This window comes from Mastigoproctus giganteus, chromosome 4 (assembly GCF_048544385.1).
Source record: "Mastigoproctus giganteus isolate SK-2022 chromosome 4, ASM4854438v1, whole genome shotgun sequence".
Lineage (NCBI taxonomy): Eukaryota > Metazoa > Arthropoda > Arachnida > Uropygi > Thelyphonidae > Mastigoproctus > Mastigoproctus giganteus.
Window position 1 is genome coordinate 105,823,996 of NC_143578.1, and position 19,833 is coordinate 105,843,828.

Sequence of the window (19,833 nt, forward strand, 5' to 3'; positions counted from 1 at the left end):
AACTGACTTTTTCAGATGGTTCACAAAGATTTCCATACTTTTCAGGGCGACACATTTCCTGCTCAAAAGTAGAAGATCCTTCAGCCCTATACAAGTGTGAGGCTTTTAAATAGTCCCGTAGTCCCCTGAATTCATTCTCGTGGACGATAATGGTCTTCAACACATGGTTCTACAGTTCGGCGAATTCTTTCAGCCCTATACAAGGTAGAACATTGCTCAGTACGAAATTCGGACCTGAAACTGCTGGAGCATATCTTGAATAGTTTTGAGAGGTCAATTGGCGCATGTCGACAAGCCCCACCTCTTCTTCTCACCCTAACCCTCCAAGTACTAAGATCTGCTCTTATACGAGAGTGACAGGAACATGTTCGTGTCACTCTCAGGTGCCGTCTGACACGAACATGTTCGTGTCAGACGGCACCTGAGATTTCGTAGGAAATCCCACTCTCGTATAAGAGCAGATCTTAGTACTTGGAGGGTTAGGGTGAGAAGAAGGGGAGCTTGTCGACATGCGCCAACTGGCCTCTCAAAATTATTCAAGATATGCTCCAGCAGTTTCAGGTCCGAATTTCGTACTGAGCAATGCCCTACCTTGAAAGAATTCGCCAAACTGTAGAACCATGTGTTGAAGAACATTATCGACCGTGAGAATGAATTCAGAGGACTACGGGACTATTGAAAAGCCTCACACTTGTATAGGGCTGAAGGATCTTCTTACATCAGCGCTGTAAACAGTATGGAAGCTTGTGAAAGTTGTTTGTTTGTTTGTGGAGTGCTCGTTTCACAGAAGTAGGCATTATACAAATGGTAGGTACATTTCTTTGAAATCTATTATTATTAAATACACTTCATTAAAAGACTATTTAATAACACTCTTTTAATGAAGAAAAGGGCGAGATGTATTTATTTAATTTGGGCATTTTATTTATACTGCTCGACACAATTAAAAGAACACTTAGAAAACTGTGGTGCAATCCGTGCAGCTTGCAATGAAGTGGGGAAAAATATGGTACGGTGGTGTACCATAGAATAACAATGAAGTGAGGAGACAGTGAGAAACTTCGGCCAGGTATAAGGAACATTTATGAAAAGGTCACATTGTAGAAGCCATACAAGATGCTCAAAAATATGGTCACATGACATCAATATGCCGTTTTATCCCCTCCAACGGCTAAAGAGGTCTGACAGCCGTGAACCACGCTCGATATAAGGGTGTCTACTGTATAAGATTCTGGGGCAACAAATCCCATTCTTCCATCAGAGAAGGCCTTAACTCACCAAAGGACCAGGGTGTTGGCTGTCGGCGTGCAATGCGACGCCCAAGAGTGTCCTGCACATGTTCGATCGGATTTAAGTCTGCTGATCGTGCTTGCCACGGCAGTTGATGGATATCTTCAGTTTCACAATATTCCTCCACCACTTGAGCAGTATGTGCAGTGGCGTTGTCGTACATGAAAAGAAAATCCGGGACAACCAAATACCCCTAAAAAGTCGCACATAGGGTTCGAGGATCTGTAGTGTTCGGTACCTCTGCGCAGTCATGGTACTGCTATCAAAAACATGAAGAGGCGCGGCCTCCACCGTAAATCCCCTTCTCTGACGTTGCAGGGATGGTACTGCATTTCTCGTTGTCTCCAGATGAAATAATGTCTAGAATCTGTTTGTAGGCTAAAACGGTTTTCATCAGAGAAGAGAACTGCCCATTTGTCAGAGCTCCAAGCCACATGTTCAGGGCACCAATTTCGACAAGCTCTGCGGTGTGTTGAGGTTAATGTGATAGACACCACTGTTCCCTTGCGTAGAGTCTACTTGATTTGAGCCTTCTTAAAACAGTACGGTTGGAAATATTTTCACCTGTGGCCGTTACTGACATCGTAGGGTTCAGTCTTGCTGTAAGATTCAGATAGCGGTCTGTTCTGGTTGACGCAGTCCTTGGCCAACTCTTCTTGTAATCGTTCCTGTCTCCAGAAACTGCTCTCATAGTGCTGAGACGACACTGCGTAACACATTAAGCCAACGTGCGTACCTACTTAGTCAGCGACTGCCCAGCTTCAAGTCGTCCAACGGCCCGCCATCTCAAAGAATAATCGTAACAACGATGACTTGCCATCCTCAGTACCGTAAATGCGGCTATCCCACTGAGCAAGTCAAAAAACGGGAATGAAGTGAGGTGATCGCAACCGTGTTTTTATAGGCATGAATAATTTAGCTCTGTAAGGCGGGAAATCGATATATTAGACATTCGAAATTTGCATGCCAGGATGCCCATTATATCAAATATTCGCCTTTGGCGAAACTATTCACAATAAAATATCCATGAAAAACATTTTGCTCTGTTAATTTTGTCGAGCAGCGTATCTTTTTAAATCTTTCACCTCTAGTTAGTTTTATGCATCAAGAATTTCACTACCCATTACTTCATTCTGGGTTTAATAACTGCAAAGATTATTTAATTCGCAAATATTAAACTCTGGGTTACAAATTTTTATTCTGATTAACAATACAGAAACTAGCTACCCTTCTTCAGTACAACATTAAGAAGGGTGTTTTGAGACTCAGCTAGGTTAGATATTTTGTTTGTCATAAAAGCTTCAAGTAGCGAAATAGGTAATTAGTGTTTCTGCTTGGGGTTTATGTAATACTGAATCAGAAAGCAAAAACTTTTAAATTATTAAGATATCTTATACTAGGAATGTTCAATAAAGAATGATCATAAATTTTCATAAACAACCGTACTGTTTTCTATTTGTAACTAAGCATCGGAATTTATGATCATACTGAGCTGCATCACAAGCAACTGCGCAGTTCACTAAAACGCACGGTATGACCTCCGTGGCCGTAACACGAGAAAAACAGACTGATGTTCTAAAATTTTGTTTCCGCCTTAACAAAACATCAGCTGAAGTGTATGAAACCTTACAAGAGGCTACAGGTGAATCGAGGCTTCCACATAGCACAGCTCGCAGGGGGTTCAGAATACTGTATTTAAAGATGGACGTGATTCAATCACAAAAATCGGCGGCCCTGGAGCTCCAACTACTGCTGTCACCACAGTAACCATAAAACACCGCTTTTGAAATTGTGAGAAAAAATCGTGGTATAACAGTAAGGCACCTAGCAGAGACGCTGAGAATATCAGTACGAAGCACGCACGGTATTCTCCATGGTCATTTGCATATCGACACGTGATTGTGCAGGCTGGTTCCAAGACTACTCACACCTGAGCAACAGCAAGTTCGCATGGTTTGTCAGGAGCTGAAATGTATGGTTACTGAAGATGGTGAGTTTCTGCACAAAGTGATAAAGGCAAATGTGACATGGCTTCATCATTTCGACTCAGAGAATAAGAAACAAAGCTTCCTTTGGAAGAACATTCTATGTCATCGCCAACACTAAAAAACGCAAAAGCTGCGGCTTCTGCACGAAAGGTTATGGTCATCTCTTTTTTTGACATTCAAGGAATGGTTTACCAGCACGTTGTGCCACGTCATACGACTCTTACGGGACTAACTGCGCACTTTAAGGGATCACATTCGTCGCAAATGACCACAACTGCATGCAGGTGGGTGAGTGGATACTGCATCACGACAATGTGAGACCCCATTGCTCGTACTGTCATCGAGTACTTAATCAGCATTAATATCAAATGCGTTTCTCATCCATCCTACAGCCATGACCTTGCACACTGCGAATTTTTTTATTTCCAAAGTTAAGAAAGGAGCTGCGAAGGAAACGCTTCAGGTCGTCAGAAGTTTTAATAAAAAAGACATCAGAGACGTTTCGCAAACGCATGTCAAAAAATGGATTTCTCCATGTTTTTGAAGAATGGCAGAAACGTTGGAGTGAATGTATTTCATCAAATGGGAACTACTTTGAAAAGGACCACCAAAATATGGATGATTAATAAAGGTATGTTGTTAAAAAAAATTATGACCATTCTTTATTGAACAGCCCTCGCATAAAACCTATATCGTATGTTTATTTCTCTGTAAATATCTGGTGATATCTTTTAATGTCTTATTTCTCTTTATAACTTTTTTTTATTTATTTCAGCTAAAAGAGTGTATGTACGAAGGGGTAAGTTATTCTGAACTATAAAAATTATGTTCCACATGATTAACAGAATATAACTTGTATTAAAATTGAATACAGTAAAAATATCTGTTTTATTTTTTTATAAATAAAAAAACTATTTTTATAATCACTAAATATAAAATAGCACGGGTTCCGGATCATTACAAAATAAGATATTAAAAATCATAAAATAAAAGCGATTAATATAGAAGATGTTCATGTTGATGAAGAAGAGAGAAAAGATATCGAGTGGAAGAACACAAAAAAGCAACTGAGAGGTGCAGCGGTATTATGCCATAATTCTTCTTCCTAGAGATAAACCGATCTGTTTGAAAATCTAAACGTTGCTCAAGAATGAAATGAAAGTGATTATATTTTGAAAATAATCAGCATGTTTGCGTAGGAGATGTTACTGCTCGTTACAGATGTTTGAAAAAGGGAGCGGACAAGAAAAGGAAAAGTGTGTATTCCGCCTTTGGCACGTGTTCGGAGAATTACGTATATCTGAAGGGAAGTGGAACAAGAATGAGTTATTATGGTGCCCTAAAGCTGAGTTTTCGTTGCCGAAAATTGCAACTCCTCATACAACTGTAGGAAAATGTTTGCAACGTTGATTGTAAGAAGATACCATCGCAAAGGTTGGTTTGGACCACCAAAATAATCAGATTGGGACGATCAATGAATTCTCCGACTGGTCGCAGAACACAGATCTATAAATATCCACCAAAGTACATGCAGAGAAACATACATCTAAAGGGGCGGAAAGAGTACAGTTATGTTCACGCCATGTGACTCTTACGCTATGCCATCGTCATTAGCGTTTGAATCTGATTAGCGTGATGAGTTGGCTTTGCCAATTCAGTGTATATAATACCTGCCTAATGCCACCTGGAGCCACGTTTTCCCTGTAAGACTGCCTGTATACGTCTTGGCATGGACTTCACAAGGTTTTGTAAGGGGTGCTGTAGTAGTGCTATTCACGCGTTGCACAGTGTGACCAGTAATACCGGCACATTGTCGGGTCGTAACATGAAATGTCATTTCCAGTAGGAACGAAAACGTGCTCAACTGGGTTGAGTTGGGTGGCCATAGTTAACTTCGTGTTGCTTTTTCCAGATGCAGATACGCCCATCAGTAAGAAAGAGTTCGAAAAGGATTCAACTGATCAGGATAGACTTCAACATGTCGGTGGTCGTGTTGGTGCTGACGTGCCCTGCAAAGAGCAGTTTCTTGTGTCTTGCAGTGAGAGGTACCCGTTCAAAATACTCTCCTGCCGCGCCTATGCAGCGCTCCATTCGCGATTTCCAGGATCTAAAACAGCAGCAGAAGTCCTCGGAAGATACCGCCTTTAAATGCTGTGTTGTGTTCCTCTGAATATATACTGTCTTCAAATCGTTTTGTATGTGGTGGATTTTAATTTTCGGAAACAGAAAAAAGTCTCAAGACACTAGATCTTGCGAATAAGGCAGGTGTTGTAACGTTGTGATCCTGTTTTTCGTTAAAAACTGTCTCACTGCGACAGAGGAATCGCAAGGCGCATTGTCATGATGCAAAAACCATTTGTCCAGCCAAAAATTGGGCGGTATCTTTCGAACTTTTTCACAAAGTCTTCCTAAAATCTCAATGTAGAGTGTCTGATTAACAGTCTAATTTGGCGGGACAAATTCATGTTGAACAACACCACGACAATCAAAGAAAACGACAAGAATGGACTTGATCTTCGATCGAGACATTCTTGCTTTCTTTAAATGTAGAGAAGAGTTTACCACTGCATGTTTTGTTGATCATACTGAAAGACCAGGATTCATCTTCTGTTATCACTGAATCCCAAAATTCGGGATTTTAACGAATTTTTTTTCCAAATTTGCACTGCGAACTTTCACATGTTTCTGCTTCTAATCGTCTGTCAGGACGGGCGGAACCACTCGCGTGCACACCTTTCTCATGCCTAACTGCTCTGTCAAAATTGCTCTTACTGTTTCTTTGTCAATGTATAACTTCTTTGTCGCGAACGTCTTCCCGTCGCACTGTGAACCTTTTGTGCCATTCGTACACACGCAGTTGACTGATGGTTTCATCACCTTACACTTTCCGTAACATCTCCAACATTTCTGCACCATTTTTACAGAGTTTCACCAAAAAGTTTAATAACAATCCTTTGCTCTAAATTACGGTCACTCATTTTTCAATTTTCCTCCGAAGGGTTAAAATACTGATTCACTTAAAGAGGCACAGTTCAATCAAAACTTGACGGATTGCAAAGAAACAAAACCTGATCTGTACAGGAGAAAACAAGCTACAGCACGATATGATTATTGTTGACATGCATAAGGCGTTGGTAAGCAACGATTCTCGTTTCATTTTAGCCTAGGAAAAAATAAATAAATAAAATAAAAAATTAATTAGCTATCTTTGTAGGTTAAGTTGTATAAATGTGAGTGAACACCAGGTTACCTGTGCGGTGACCAGGTCACATGTAAACTATGCGGTGACTGAGTGAACGGCTGCCTCAAAGGTGGTACTTGTGCATATGTCCGTTCTGATATTCCCTGTCAGAGACTTGGCAATTTGGAATCTACTCTCTTTGATCTTCTCTTGTTTAAAATCTCTCTACCTCATTGTGTCAAATTCATCTGTTGTCTCTACCGTTCTCCCAACTCCACTAATCACTTGGAGCTTTTTGACTTCCTCTCTTTGCAAATTGACTTTCTCCAGTCCAACTTTCCTAACAGTGAGGTAATTTTCCTTGGTGATTTTAATGTTCACAACTCCAGCTGGCTTCCGTTTTCTAGTCACACCGACCCAACTGGTCGAGATGCTGAGGCTTTTTCAATTACTAATGACCTTGCACAGATTGTTCATTTACCTACAAGAATACCGGATAATCCTAATCATACAGCCAACAGCTTGATCTTTTACTCACAAACAACCCTTCTAAGTACACGGTCGAAGTGAGAGGTCCTTTAGGCACTTCAGATCACAACTTTGTGATTGTTTTTTCTCCAATGGAACCTTTATCTCATGGCTATTCCCAACTTCGTGTTGTTTGGCATTACAAGAATGCAAAATTGGATGACCTGAGAGATTTCTTTTCTTCTTTTCCTTGGTCGGATTACTGTTTCAAAACTTCTGATGTCAACGTTTGTTCAGATCGTATCAGTGAAATTATTCTTGCAGGAGGAATCCTTTATCCCACACTCCACTTTAAAATCTCGTCCTTTATCTAAACCTTGGTTTACCAATAAATGTGCTAAGGCTGTTCAAGAGAAGAATGTTGAATATCGTAATTGGCTTGTTTCTAATTCTTCAGTTTCATTTTCTGCCTACACCAAAGCTCGCAACAATTGTAAAGCAGTTATTAATCAGTCCAAACTAGAATTTGAACAGGCTAAGAGTAGAAAACTTGCTTCTTGCTCTAATGGTAGCCGAGCATTCTGGTCTCTTGCCAAAGCTATTGGCCGCAACTTTTGCCCATCTCTGCTCCCACCTCTGTCCAAACCAGATGGTTCTGTTGTCACTTCAGCCAAAGGACAAAGCTGATCTGCTAGCATCCCATTTTTCTTCCAACTCATATATTAATGATCTTGGTAAAACACCTCCCACCATTCCCAACACGCTCCATTCAATGCCTCCTGTGGTCTTCCGTCAAAAGGATGTCAGAAGGATTTTGACCAATCTTGATGCTAAGAAAGCTCCCGATGGTATTTCTACACTTGTTCTCAAAACCTGTGCTCCTGAACTTACTCCTATTCTTTGCCGCCTTTTTTCACTTTCTTATTCCAAAGGCGTTTTTCCTTCTGCTTGAAAATTTGCTCATATCCAGCCACTTCCTATACAGGGTGACAAATCCCTCCCATCCAATTATCGTCCCATTGCAATTACTTCTACTCTTTCTAAAGTAATGGAGAAATCAATTAACCGCAAACTCTTAAGCTACCTAGAAACCTTCCGTCTGATCAACGATCGCCAGTATGGATTCCGTCAGTGTCGATCCACTGGATTTATTCTGGCATATATACCCATTTATGGACTAATTCAATGGAAAGGTTCGGTGAAACACAAGTAGTTGCTCTTGTCATCTGATCGCGTTTGGCATAAAGGTTTTCTAAACAAGCTTCCATCTTATGGTTTGCCAACTATTTTTAGTAATTGGTTATCCAGTTTTCTCTCTGATCGCTCACTGAGGGTGATGGTTGATGGCTCTCTGTATTCTAACTTTTACACTAATGCCGGCGTCCTCCAAGGTTCAGTTCTTTCCCCCACTCTTTTCGTCTTGTATATTAATGACCTTCTTCCATTGACTGGAAATCATATCCATAGTTTTGCCGATGATAACACATTGCGTTCCACTTTCCATTTTGAGAAACCTTGCCCTGTTCAATCAGCTTCAACTTCTCGAAAATCTGCCACCAATTCCTTAAATGCCGATCTTCAGGTAATTCTCCAGTGGGGCAAAGACAACTTAGTTGATTTCAACCCTTCTAAAACTCAGTCTTGTCTTATATCTCTCAAAAAGGATTCTTCTGCTCCTATGCTTATCTTTAGGGGCACTCCGATTTCTAGGCAAAATGATATATCTCTTTTGGGGATTACCCTGACATCTAATCTCCTTTTCTTCCAAACAGCTGCTAACTCTGTATAAATCGCAAATCCGCCCTGCCATGGAATATTGTTCCCACATCTGGGGTGGTGCCTCCAAAACCTCTCTCAGGCTTCTTGATTCCATTCAGAAGAGGGCAGTTAGGTTAATTAATGATTAATCTCTGACAGAGTCTCTCCACTCGCTGTCTCATAGACGTACTGTTTCTGCTGCATGCCTCTTCTACAGATACTTCCATGGGCACTGTTCTTCTGAACTGGCTTCTATAATTCCCACTCTCTCTTTCAAAACAGTCCGAACACGTGCCGCCACCAGCCAACATCCATTTATTGTCCAACTTCAAACTCACAGAACCAACTTTTCATCTTCCTCGTTTATTCATTCAACTGTTGTTTTCTGGAACAACCTTCCTTCATACGTATTTCCTGAAAATTACCGTCTACAGAAGTTCAAGTCCAATGTCAACAAATATCTTCTTTCGCCTTCTCAATTTCCGACTCAAGCACGGTACTAAGTACTATAGGTTCTAATACCTCTCGTGTTTGGGGTTTACGTAAAAAAAAAAAAAAAAAAAAAAAAATATATATATATATATATATATATATATAAGAATATATCTTCTTTTTCTTCTTCCAGTCACATAGTTCCCTGAGGAGCTGTTGTGGTCACCAACAAATTCCTCCAACTGCATCAATCATGTGCTATACAAGCGGCATCGCAGAATATTACGCCGAAAAGTTCGTTGATCCCATCCTTCCACCTAGTTGCAGGTTCTCTGTGGCATCAGATAATGTGGTTGTATGCCACTGCCCACCACATGGCCGAGTTTGATTTTATATATATATATATATGCGTCCTGTTTGTGTATGATGATGAACGTAAGAAGGTGAATGTGTGAGTTTCCAGTTGCCCCTCATACCCCAAACGGCGTCCAGACGCATCCACTCCTCTCATTTCTTACAAGATCCACTCCTCCTATTTCATACAAGATCTGATCGCTAATGAAAATAGTTCAATAAACCAAAGTCATGTTGATAGCATTCTGGACCTTTGTTTCCGCCGTTCACACGCTCCATCCGAAACGTTACTGTGAAACAGTGTACACTCCCGCCTAAAAGTTGGAAATCACGTTTAATTTTTCTTAATTTTCAGAATTTTTATTAAAAAAGAGCCAACTGGTTTACTAATTTTTATTAAAGTATTTTCTGTTATGTATAAAAAACCAAAAATTTAAATAATATTTAAGTTTTTGGTTTTTAAACTACCATTCGATAGTTCAAGAATACTAGCAGTTTAAAGGAGAGACCAGGACGACCGCGCATAACAATGGAAGCACAAGATAAGACCATAACACTGATTTCTAAACGCAATCGAAGACTTACTGCACCAGATAACCAAGCTGAGTTCCACAGCAAGAGAAAAACTCCCGTATCTACATCCACTGTAAAACTTCGTCTTAAACAAGCAGGACTGCTTGATGGTGTAGCGGTCCAAAAATCTTATTAAAATGAAAAAAAAAAAAAAAAAAAAAAGAAAAAAAGAAACGGTTGGCTTTGGCTAAGCGCCATCAATATTGGACAAATTAAGAGTGGAAAAACGTATTGTGGAAGAATGAATCCAAATCTGAAATTTTTGGATCCAGGCATAAAATATATGTGAGACGATCAACTTAAGAAAAAATGGCGCCACGTTGTTTGCACTGTGGTGGTTCCGTCATGACCTGGGGATTCTTCTGTTATTCTGGAGTGAGTGACATTGTCAGAACTGAAGGACTTTTAAGAACAGAAGGCTATAAAAATATTCTTGAACATAATGCAAAATCCTCTTGACTTTGACTTTGCGGGAGAAATTTTATATTACAACACAAAGACCCGAAGCACAGCTCCACAGGGACTTTCTAGCAACTAAACAACAGGAAGGTGTATTGCAAGCTATGGTGTAGCCACCCCCGAAACGCCTGACTTAAACCAATAGAACTTTTATGGGATCATCAAGACTCAAGTCCGTGAAGTCTGCTCACCTTCACAAAATTTATGGGGAACCTTACAGTTCTCTTGGAATAATGTTAATGAATACACTATTATAAAATTAATTGCCAGTATGCCATGTCTGCGTAAGGCAGTGGTAAAATTTTGTGGAGATATTTTGATGAAAAATCGGTATAGTTGTTAATATTAATCATTTCAATATTTTTTCACTGGAAAGTTTTCAATTCTTACTAAAAAAAAAAAAAAAAATCATAAAATACTGCTTTGCTAAATAATTTAATCTGTATCAGCAACTAGAGAAGTAGCTGTAATTCCTCTATTTAATACTACAGAGTAATTAATTGCCAAATTTTGAACAGCTCACTAATTAATTCGATTATGCAAATTAAATGAATTATATTTTCATTACAGCTTACAGAAGACGAAATACTCGAGAAAAAAGAGCATTTTAAGGAGTGCCTCGAGTAATGCATACACTCTCCATCCATTTTCAATTAATCTAGTGATGCCTAACTGCAGTAAGTAGATTGAAAATCAAATATTAATCTTATAATTTTTAGCCATTAGTTTACAATAGATTGTGTGGCTCCTCCATAGTCAGGTGGGAAGGAGCAGCAGTGCGTAGCACACGCTTCTTGATTAGACCGGGGTCCGAGCCCGTCACCAAATACGGAGGATGCGGAAAGGTCAGGGAATGGCCACGGCATTTCCCGGAGCAATATGGCCTTAGTTGCTAATGCTCCTAAAAAACCAAATAACAACAACAACAATAGATTGTTATGTTGAGGTAAGCAAAATCATTATAATCCTCTCCTTCTGTACCGGTGGGGAGGGGGGGGGAGAAAGCCTGAGTTCGAATTTCATTAGTAACGCGAGGAATTCTTATGGTTTACAATGTGGCTGAGTACATGACAATAATGAGACTATTTGCATATTTAACAGTTTCATACAATTTCCTGCAACCAGAAGGAGGTCCAATAACTTTTCGTAGGGTAGTATATATATTTAACCATAATATAAAATTACGGAATGCAACACTACAGTTTAATTTATTTCAGTGTGTTTTCGTCTTACTTAAAAGAATACAATGCATTTTTTTAGTGATATATTCAATTTCATAAAAAAAAAATTGATCAAGAACAAATAACATCCTCCCCACCTCCTTTCCGTATCTACCATTGTGCACTCCCAAAAAAAGTGAGTTTTGGTGCCTTCTAAGGGATAACTATTTTTATAGCCTCCGATTTAGTGCCATGAATAGTTTTGCAAAGTCATGGTACCTGTACCTTACAATAAAGATATTTATTTACCTTTAAAAAACATTGCTAATAATGTATCTATCTCTTCTAACTCATTTCATTAACTGATGAAACAGAATAAAAAATTTAATAATTTCACTTAAAAAATCAAATTCAATTTCAATCACTTTTTTCTTTCATTATCCGTGTGTGAATAAAAAAAAATATTTATCTGGTTCGGTCATAAAGTTACTTTGATTCAGATGGCTACTTAGTCGCCAGACTTTAAGCGGTGAGAGAATTTAGTTTCTTTTACCAGTAAGGTGGTGTAAAGGTGTATTTAGTGTCAGACGGCACCAGGGTTTTCCCCCATCTCCGCGTAGTTTTCATTGTGGGTGTACCAGTTTGCTAGAAATGCCAGAGGTTTAAAAGTGTATGGATATTGTATATGTGTAGTGTCATGCACCGTTGTTCATCTGGTCGTTTAGCCGCTGAACCCCTGCTGAGGCCCAACGTTGCCCCCACCTTCGCCCAGTGGAAGCAGACCAGGAACCCAGTTGATCGTTACGTGAGGGGGGGGGATAACACTTGCATAATAAAGGCCGAAAGAATGGGCGAACGGGAATTTTGACATAATTAAGTTTTTGTGTGTGGAACATTCGCTGGCATAAAGATAAAAGTGGGTGGGAGACTGAAGGCTGCGGTTAAGATAGAAATATGGGTATGGGGGTTAAGATAGAAATATGGGTATGGGGTTAACATAGAAATATGGGGATGATAGTGTAGGCAACCCCCAGAAGTCAGTGAGGTAGGCCCATGCCTCACCATGAGAAAGTAGGGGCACCAGGGGAACTGTCCCGGCGCAGGGGAGGAGGTGGAAAGGCACCAGGCAAGGGAGCCCGGTGCGATTGCTAACAGGTGTCTGCAGGAAAACTATACAATGACCCTGTTGGTGGTGTCCAATCTGGTGTCATGTCCGAGTTGTCATCTGTGGGACCTGGGTCCCGTCCGTGTTAGTCTTTTACCTTAGTGTGGTTTATTTCCTAAGCCTTCCAGTTCTCAGGAATGTGTCTTGTTCACACAGACCCAGCTAGTGAGGTGTCTAAGTTTGGTAGTGATCTCCATTTGTCATTCATGGGGCCCGTCCAGGTTAGTCTATTTCTGGTGTCCCAGTCCAAGCATACTGAAGAACAGATGTTCTTTGGTTATAATGGTAGTGGGTTGTGGGCTGCAGCCATTTGGTTTCTCCTCCTTGCGAATAGTGCCTGTGCATAATCTGAGAAGGCTTGATACTCCTTCTTCGTGTCTAGGAGGTGATGTTCTTGTCCCTGTGGTAGAGCCGGCAGTCATACATGAGGTACTACCAGCTCTCCAGCCCCCCACAAGTGCAAGTTGGATCATCCTGGATCCCAAGTAGAGACAATTTGGCATTAATCGCTCTGTGTCCGGTTAAGAGGTAAGTTACTTGTAGACCTGGGAAGAACCAGTTGGGTGAGGTTGGGTAGTTTTGTTCAATATTGGGTAGAAACTTCTTTGTGATCTCTTCCTTTTGAGAGTTGCTCCACCTTTTTCCTGCCATGCTTGCTGCAGGTGAGTTTGTATCCTATTCTTTTCCACATTTCTGTTGCTGGTTAGATCAATAGTGAACCCCAGAAAAGTCTGTAGGGTACCTTTGTCTAGGTAGTACAGTAGGCCGCGTCGTATGATTTCTAAGTCCAGTGAGAGAGTGCCGGCGAGCACCTGCAGAGCATGGGTGCTCACCGTGCGGAAAGTGCGAGTGATGGTTAGGAGGATGGATCTCTGAATTTGGTCTGTGATACATCTGTTTACTGCTGTTGTATTTTTTGAAACCATGCGCCGGATGCGTAGGTGACGATCGGAGTGAAGATATTTTTGTAGAACAGTTTGAGGACTCGCTTTTTCAAGCCCCATACTTGATGCGTGACCCTGGCAACCATGGCTGCGTAGCGCCTTATGTTTTCACGGAGATATTTCAGATGGTCCTGAAATAACAGGTTTTGGTCCAATATCACACCTAGGTATTTCAGTTGGTTGGAGAATTTGATTGTTTCCTGCCCAATTTTTATTTGCAGAGGCCGTCTAAGATCAAGGCGTCCCTTTAGTAGGATGGAGTTTGTTTTTGTGGGGATATTTTGAGTTGATTTCGGTTTGCCCATTCTTGGAGAGTGGTCAGGGCCCGATTTGCGAGGACCTCTAACGCGGCTTTTAAGTTTGCCTGTATCGTCAGAATGAGATCGTCCGCAAATGCCTGAGATTGTACTTCATTGATAATTGATAATTTATTTATCCCTATTTTGTGTTACAATTGTTGGGAGATAACAGCAAGAAGGGAGGGAGAACACATAAGCCAGAGGCTTTTTAGGGGGTGTTCCCTTTGAAAAAGATAACAATAAAAACAGATACATCATGAATCGGACATGTTTCTACATTCCATTACCGAGACTACGTAAACCAACCACACATGTCGCGTGGTTAACAACAGTACATACTTATAATTACATTGTGAGTACTTTTACAATAGCAAGTATGAAAGAAAAATTATGAAATAATTGCATAGAATGTTACAATTTATGACAGCTATTCCTTCAACTTGTTTACACAATTTCCAAACTGGTATGCATTGTGGAAAGTTCAGGAGTTGAGTGGAAGGTGATTTAGATCAGACCCCCCCTGGTGATGTGTTCAGTCAGGAGCTGCTTGAACTTGTTTAGTGAAATGGCATTTTTGATGTTTTCAGGAAGATTATTCCAGGTTTTTGTGCCTCTGTATTTTATATTTTTCTGGCCTATGGCTTTTCTGAAAAGCCATAGGCCAGAGATCGATGTTAAGAAAGGTGCCCAAGACAATATTCCACGGTAGTGGGCCAAGGACCGAACCTTGAGGGCAGCCCCGATGGACATGCCTGGAGAGTGTACCATAGGGGGCGGTGACTTTGATGGTTCTGTTGCTTAGGTAACTTTTGATGGTGTTATAGAGGTTTTCCGGCATGTTGGCTTCGCGCAGCCTCGCCAGGACGCTCGGCCACCAAAGTGAGTCGAATGCCCCAGCGAAGTCCACGACTATCACTAGGAAGTACTTTGTATTACATCTGTTTACTTTGGTAAGGAGGTGAGTTAAGGCGTCCATGGCAGAGGTTCCCCATCTGAAGCCGAATTGGTTTGCTGAGGCCCGGCCTGCCTCTTCATAGTAATGTTGGATCCGTGTGTAGAGTAGTCGTTCAAATAGCTTACTATGTATGTATGTATTTAACTGTCGAAGGGTGGCACCCGGACATACACCCATCTCCACCAATTTATCATATAATATCATGTTCTCATAATGGTCTGTTAGTGTAAGTGTGTGTACACGTGTGTGTAATGTGTTATAAGTGAAACAGGCTACTCTGCCACCAGGTGATAGTCCATTGGGCAATTACCACCTGGTGCCCATCCCTGACACGAGGAGCTATGCCTGGATCTATTAACTCTGGCTGTGCATATTGCACCTAAATCCCGCACCCACCAGTAAGGGTGCAAGACTGGTGGGTGCCAGCAGTCCCGCTCCTGGAGTGCCCACACCCAAGAGCCAGCAAAAAAAAAAAAAAAAAAAAAGCACCAACTAGGAGAATACATCTTACTAGTGAGTGCAACAATCCCGCCTCATGGTCATTCCACAAGGCCAGCCAAAAAAAAAAAAAAAATTTCTCCCCGCCTCCAAGACAGAATGCCTATCCATCCAGAGGAGGGGAGAAAAAAAAAACCAAAAAAAAAACAGGTCTTTAGTCAGCATTAGTAACAACATGTATACTCCTCCTTTTATTAAATGTCAACCTGCAAAACCGTTGAAATTCTACAAAATTCCTTTCATTAGACAGCCAAATTAATTCAGAACCCCTAATAAAATTAGGTACCAAATTAAATAAGTCTAATCTAAATTCATCATACAAATTGCATTCATATAAGATATGATCCCATGTTTCCAACCTTCCACAAACACAGTAAGGATCTTCCACTAAACTAAACTGATGCAACTTACTTTTTAAGGAACCATGCCCCGTAATCAAATATGAGCATTCCATACTTGGATAAAACCAGCGATGCAATTTGTTATTAAAATTAAATTCAACACTAGGTATAAATAAATAAGTTACTCTACCAGTACTACTGGAATCCCAACGGTCCTGACATAATTTAATTAATTTCACCAAAATTTCTTTCTTCTGTTTGCTGACTGCAGAAGAAACTTCATTAGTAATCCCCAGAAATGTAATTTGTATTCCTTTTCTTATAAAATAACAAAAAGCTCTATACACGACTGTTAAATCCAAAGGCAATACCCCCGCAATCACCTGTAGAGCATTAGTCGAAACCGTCTTACAAACACGCAAAATAGTTAACAACATTATTCTTTGTATTGATAATAGTTTTTGTTTAAATTTTACATTGACAGTACTAACATACCAAATTGATGCAGCATACGACACAATCGGAATAAAAATAGCTTTATAATATAGATACAAAATGCGTTTACCTAATCCCCAATCTTTTCTGGTAACCATAACTATAGAAGCAGTGTAATTTTTTATTTTCCTATTTCAAATAGCTTACTGATAACTGTCAAAAGTGCAATGGGCCGATAGAAGTCCGGAAGGTGTGGTGGCTTTGTTGGATTCTTTAGGATGAGTTTAACGTTCGCCACCTTCCAGGAAGTCGGGAAGGTACCTTCTCTGAGACAAAGGGGTTATATAGGTTTAATAGTAAGTTCGGAGCGTACTCTACCGTTTTTTTTTTTTTTTTTTTTTTTTTTGATAATTTCGGGTTCCAGAAGGTCAGGTCCAGGCCATCTATTTCCCTTTATTAGGTCTGCTGCATTGCTGATCTCTTCCATGGTGAAAGGTTGATCTTTTGGTGCCGTATGATGAGTCTATATGGGAATACATTGTAGCACTTACACTGTTGATTAAACACTTTTTTTTTTTTTTTCCCCTTTCTAATTTCCAACGTTGTTTCTTAACAGAAATGTCATGAAATCTCCTCAGGCACTGTAATCGACTGATACGTATTTTCCTTAGGTATACAATATTCCCTGTGGGAACGGGGTTATTCTTCAAAGGGATAGTGAAATCAAGGTCAATCTCTGTTGCAGGACACGGACGTAGAGTGTCTTCGTTCGCACGTTAACCTTTCAGGCAATTATTCCAACTGCTATTGTACGTTGTAGGATTATCATGTTGAAGGAATGCGAGCTTCCGTAAAGAGAATACGGAAGAAATATGGATAAAAAAAATTACCTGATCATACTAGACACCAGAAGGCACTTGAATTGGATCATGCATGGCATCTCGATTCTATCAGTATAAAAATTCCATACTATGCAGTAAGAGATCGCCACTTAAAAACACAAATATGCGGAGCACTGATTTAACCAGCCGCACGCATGAGTGAGTCGGTAGAAGTCCCTCTTCTTTTACCAGTGTGTAAAATCCTGATAGATTCAATAATCTGGATTAATTTATTTAATTTTTATTATTTAATCTTATAATTTTTATAAAATCAAGCGCACATATCAGAAAAAATGTATTCGATATCTTTTATTTTTCAGATTTCCAAAACTTGAGATCTAACTCGTGAAGAAAGAATATTTCATTTTCTTGGTAACATGAGATCTGGATGAAATCTATACTAGACTTCCAACTGCTATTTTCTATGAAAGTATATATTTCTAGCCAACTTTGAAAAAAATGTATTACCTTCCTAACTAGAAGGTAATAAATACCTTAGTCGCTGTAATATTACAATAAATGATTGAATGAGCTTTATAGCCTATCTAGACCTATTAACTGTGTCACTTATTCATGTGAAATAAAGTTTTCAAAACAAAGGTGTGTAGTGCTTTCATTTGAAACAGATTTTAAGCAATTTTACGAGCATGACCTCAAAAGGGGCCGTTTAACCGAAGCAGTTTTCACTGTATAACATAATAAATGTAAATAAATATGAGGAAAATATTGATGCACACACCGACAAGAAAGAAACGTATACAGCCAAGGCACAGACAAAGCATATTTATGCCGAAATATTAAAAAGGGATATGGAAAATGGCGGCGACGAGGAAGCGGATAACAGACAAAATTGAAAGAATTTACTCTAGCCGGAAAAAAAAACCAGAATCCGAATTCTCAGCTACTAATCGGGGCTTCAAAAAACAAAAAGCTTAAAGTTATTCCAAAGCTCAAGGCTATATTTGTTTCAAGGTTGGCCCCGGACACAACTGAAAGAGAATTACAAGAATACGTTAACAGCTTTTGTAAGTCAAATGTTCAGGTAACCAAACTGAAAGCAAGGTTTCCACAGGAGTACTCATCCTTTAAAGTTTCATACAGTGAGGACAACGAAGCAAGAATTCTGGACACTAATAACTGGACCGAAGGAACACTGATATTGCCTTTCCACAAGAATGTAAGTACAAGGATAAAATCAACAAACCCATCCTTACCTACGAATATTGAAAACGGAAATAAATAGCAACTACAGACAATCAAGAAAATACAGGAAATCAGGATTCGGCAAAATAAGAATAATTTACAAGACGATTTGCTATTTTAACTACCAAAACGTGCAATGTCTAAACAATAGCAACTATAAAGACACCTATTCCCTTATATTACAAGAAGACTACGACATCTACTTTTTAGTGGAAACATGGCTCACTCAGGATGTTAAGGACAGTGAATTGGTCCCACCGGGCTTTGTGGTTATTCGTAGGGATAGACTGGATAAGAGAGGCGGCGGGCTCGTGATCGTCTGCCAAAAAGAGATTCCTGTCTCAAAAATCAAAGTCTTGGCTAACATTGAAGGAATTTTTCTCCAACTGGGCAGTGGCTCTTATATCTGCTATGTTATGCTTGTCTACCTTCCACCACCTATAGATAACACTCTTATGACGGAATTTGAGAACACTATCGACCAAATTCTCGATCAACATCTGGGAATAGACCATTTAATTGTTTTAGGGGACTTTAATATGCCACATGCCTACAATGGGTGTAATGCCAATCCAACTAATGTCTGGACACTTAAGGGTAGATTTCAAAAAATTTTCATCTCTCTAAATCTGAATCAGATCTGTGAATTTCCAACTAGAAATGAAAACTACTTGGATTTAGTCTTCACCAACTTTCCTTTGGTGGTCTTTAAGCCAACTAATCTTTTCAAATCAGATCACATTCCCGTGGCCTTTTCCATCAAGAAAAGATCAGTTAAATATACCGATTTAGAACAAAAACAGAAGCTCAATTTCAATAAAGTGAAATGGCCTGATATGAATTATGCATTTAAAAACTGTAATTGGGAATTACTATTAAAAATCAATGATCCTCAAGAAGCACTGGACTGCTTTTACCAAATCATTAATGAAGTAACTAACAACCTTGTTCCATGCTATAGTGTTCCTGATACAAACTACCCACACTGATTCTCTAAGGAACTAAAATCCCTACTGGCAAAAAAACGAAAAATGCATAGTAGGTTTAAGACAAATAAAGAAATATGCCTTTACAATAAATATTCCTCCTTAAGAAGACAAACAAGTTAAAACGACATTAAAACAGGACTACAACAAATACCTGTGCTTTGTCGAAAGAAGAGTCTTCGAGGCAAAAGATATGAAGCCTATATTCAGCTATTTCAAAGCAAAAAATCAAAATGCGGCTGTAAACACCCTAGATATTCCCAGTGAATTGTCATCTTTGTCTGAGGCAGACTACCTTGCTGGCAGCTTTGAAGAAATTTACAAAACAGATACAGCAGATGACGGGATGGAAGGTAACGAAAATTTTCCTCTCAACTACATTGATATCCTAACAGTATTTGAAATAAACCAAGCAGAATTATTGAGCACAATCCATAGTATGAAAAAGGGCCTCACACGAGGC

At 39.7% G+C, this 19,833-nt stretch overlaps 1 protein-coding gene across 1 annotated transcript in view; it reads left to right on the top strand.

The window, feature by feature from the left end:
* LOC150086966 (uncharacterized) overlaps positions 1–17,754 on the top strand; it is a 40,500-nt gene extending 22,746 nt beyond the window's left edge. Inside the window, exons 4-6 of the mRNA XM_090371709.1 lie at positions 4,054–4,077; positions 11,074–11,180; positions 17,502–17,754. Of these exons, the coding sequence (XP_090227835.1) occupies positions 4,054–4,077; positions 11,074–11,130 (81 nt within the window). The 3' untranslated portion in view covers positions 11,131–11,180; positions 17,502–17,754. The remainder of the gene's footprint in view (positions 1–4,053; positions 4,078–11,073; positions 11,181–17,501) is intronic.
* The last annotated feature ends 2,079 nt before the right edge of the window (positions 17,755–19,833 follow it).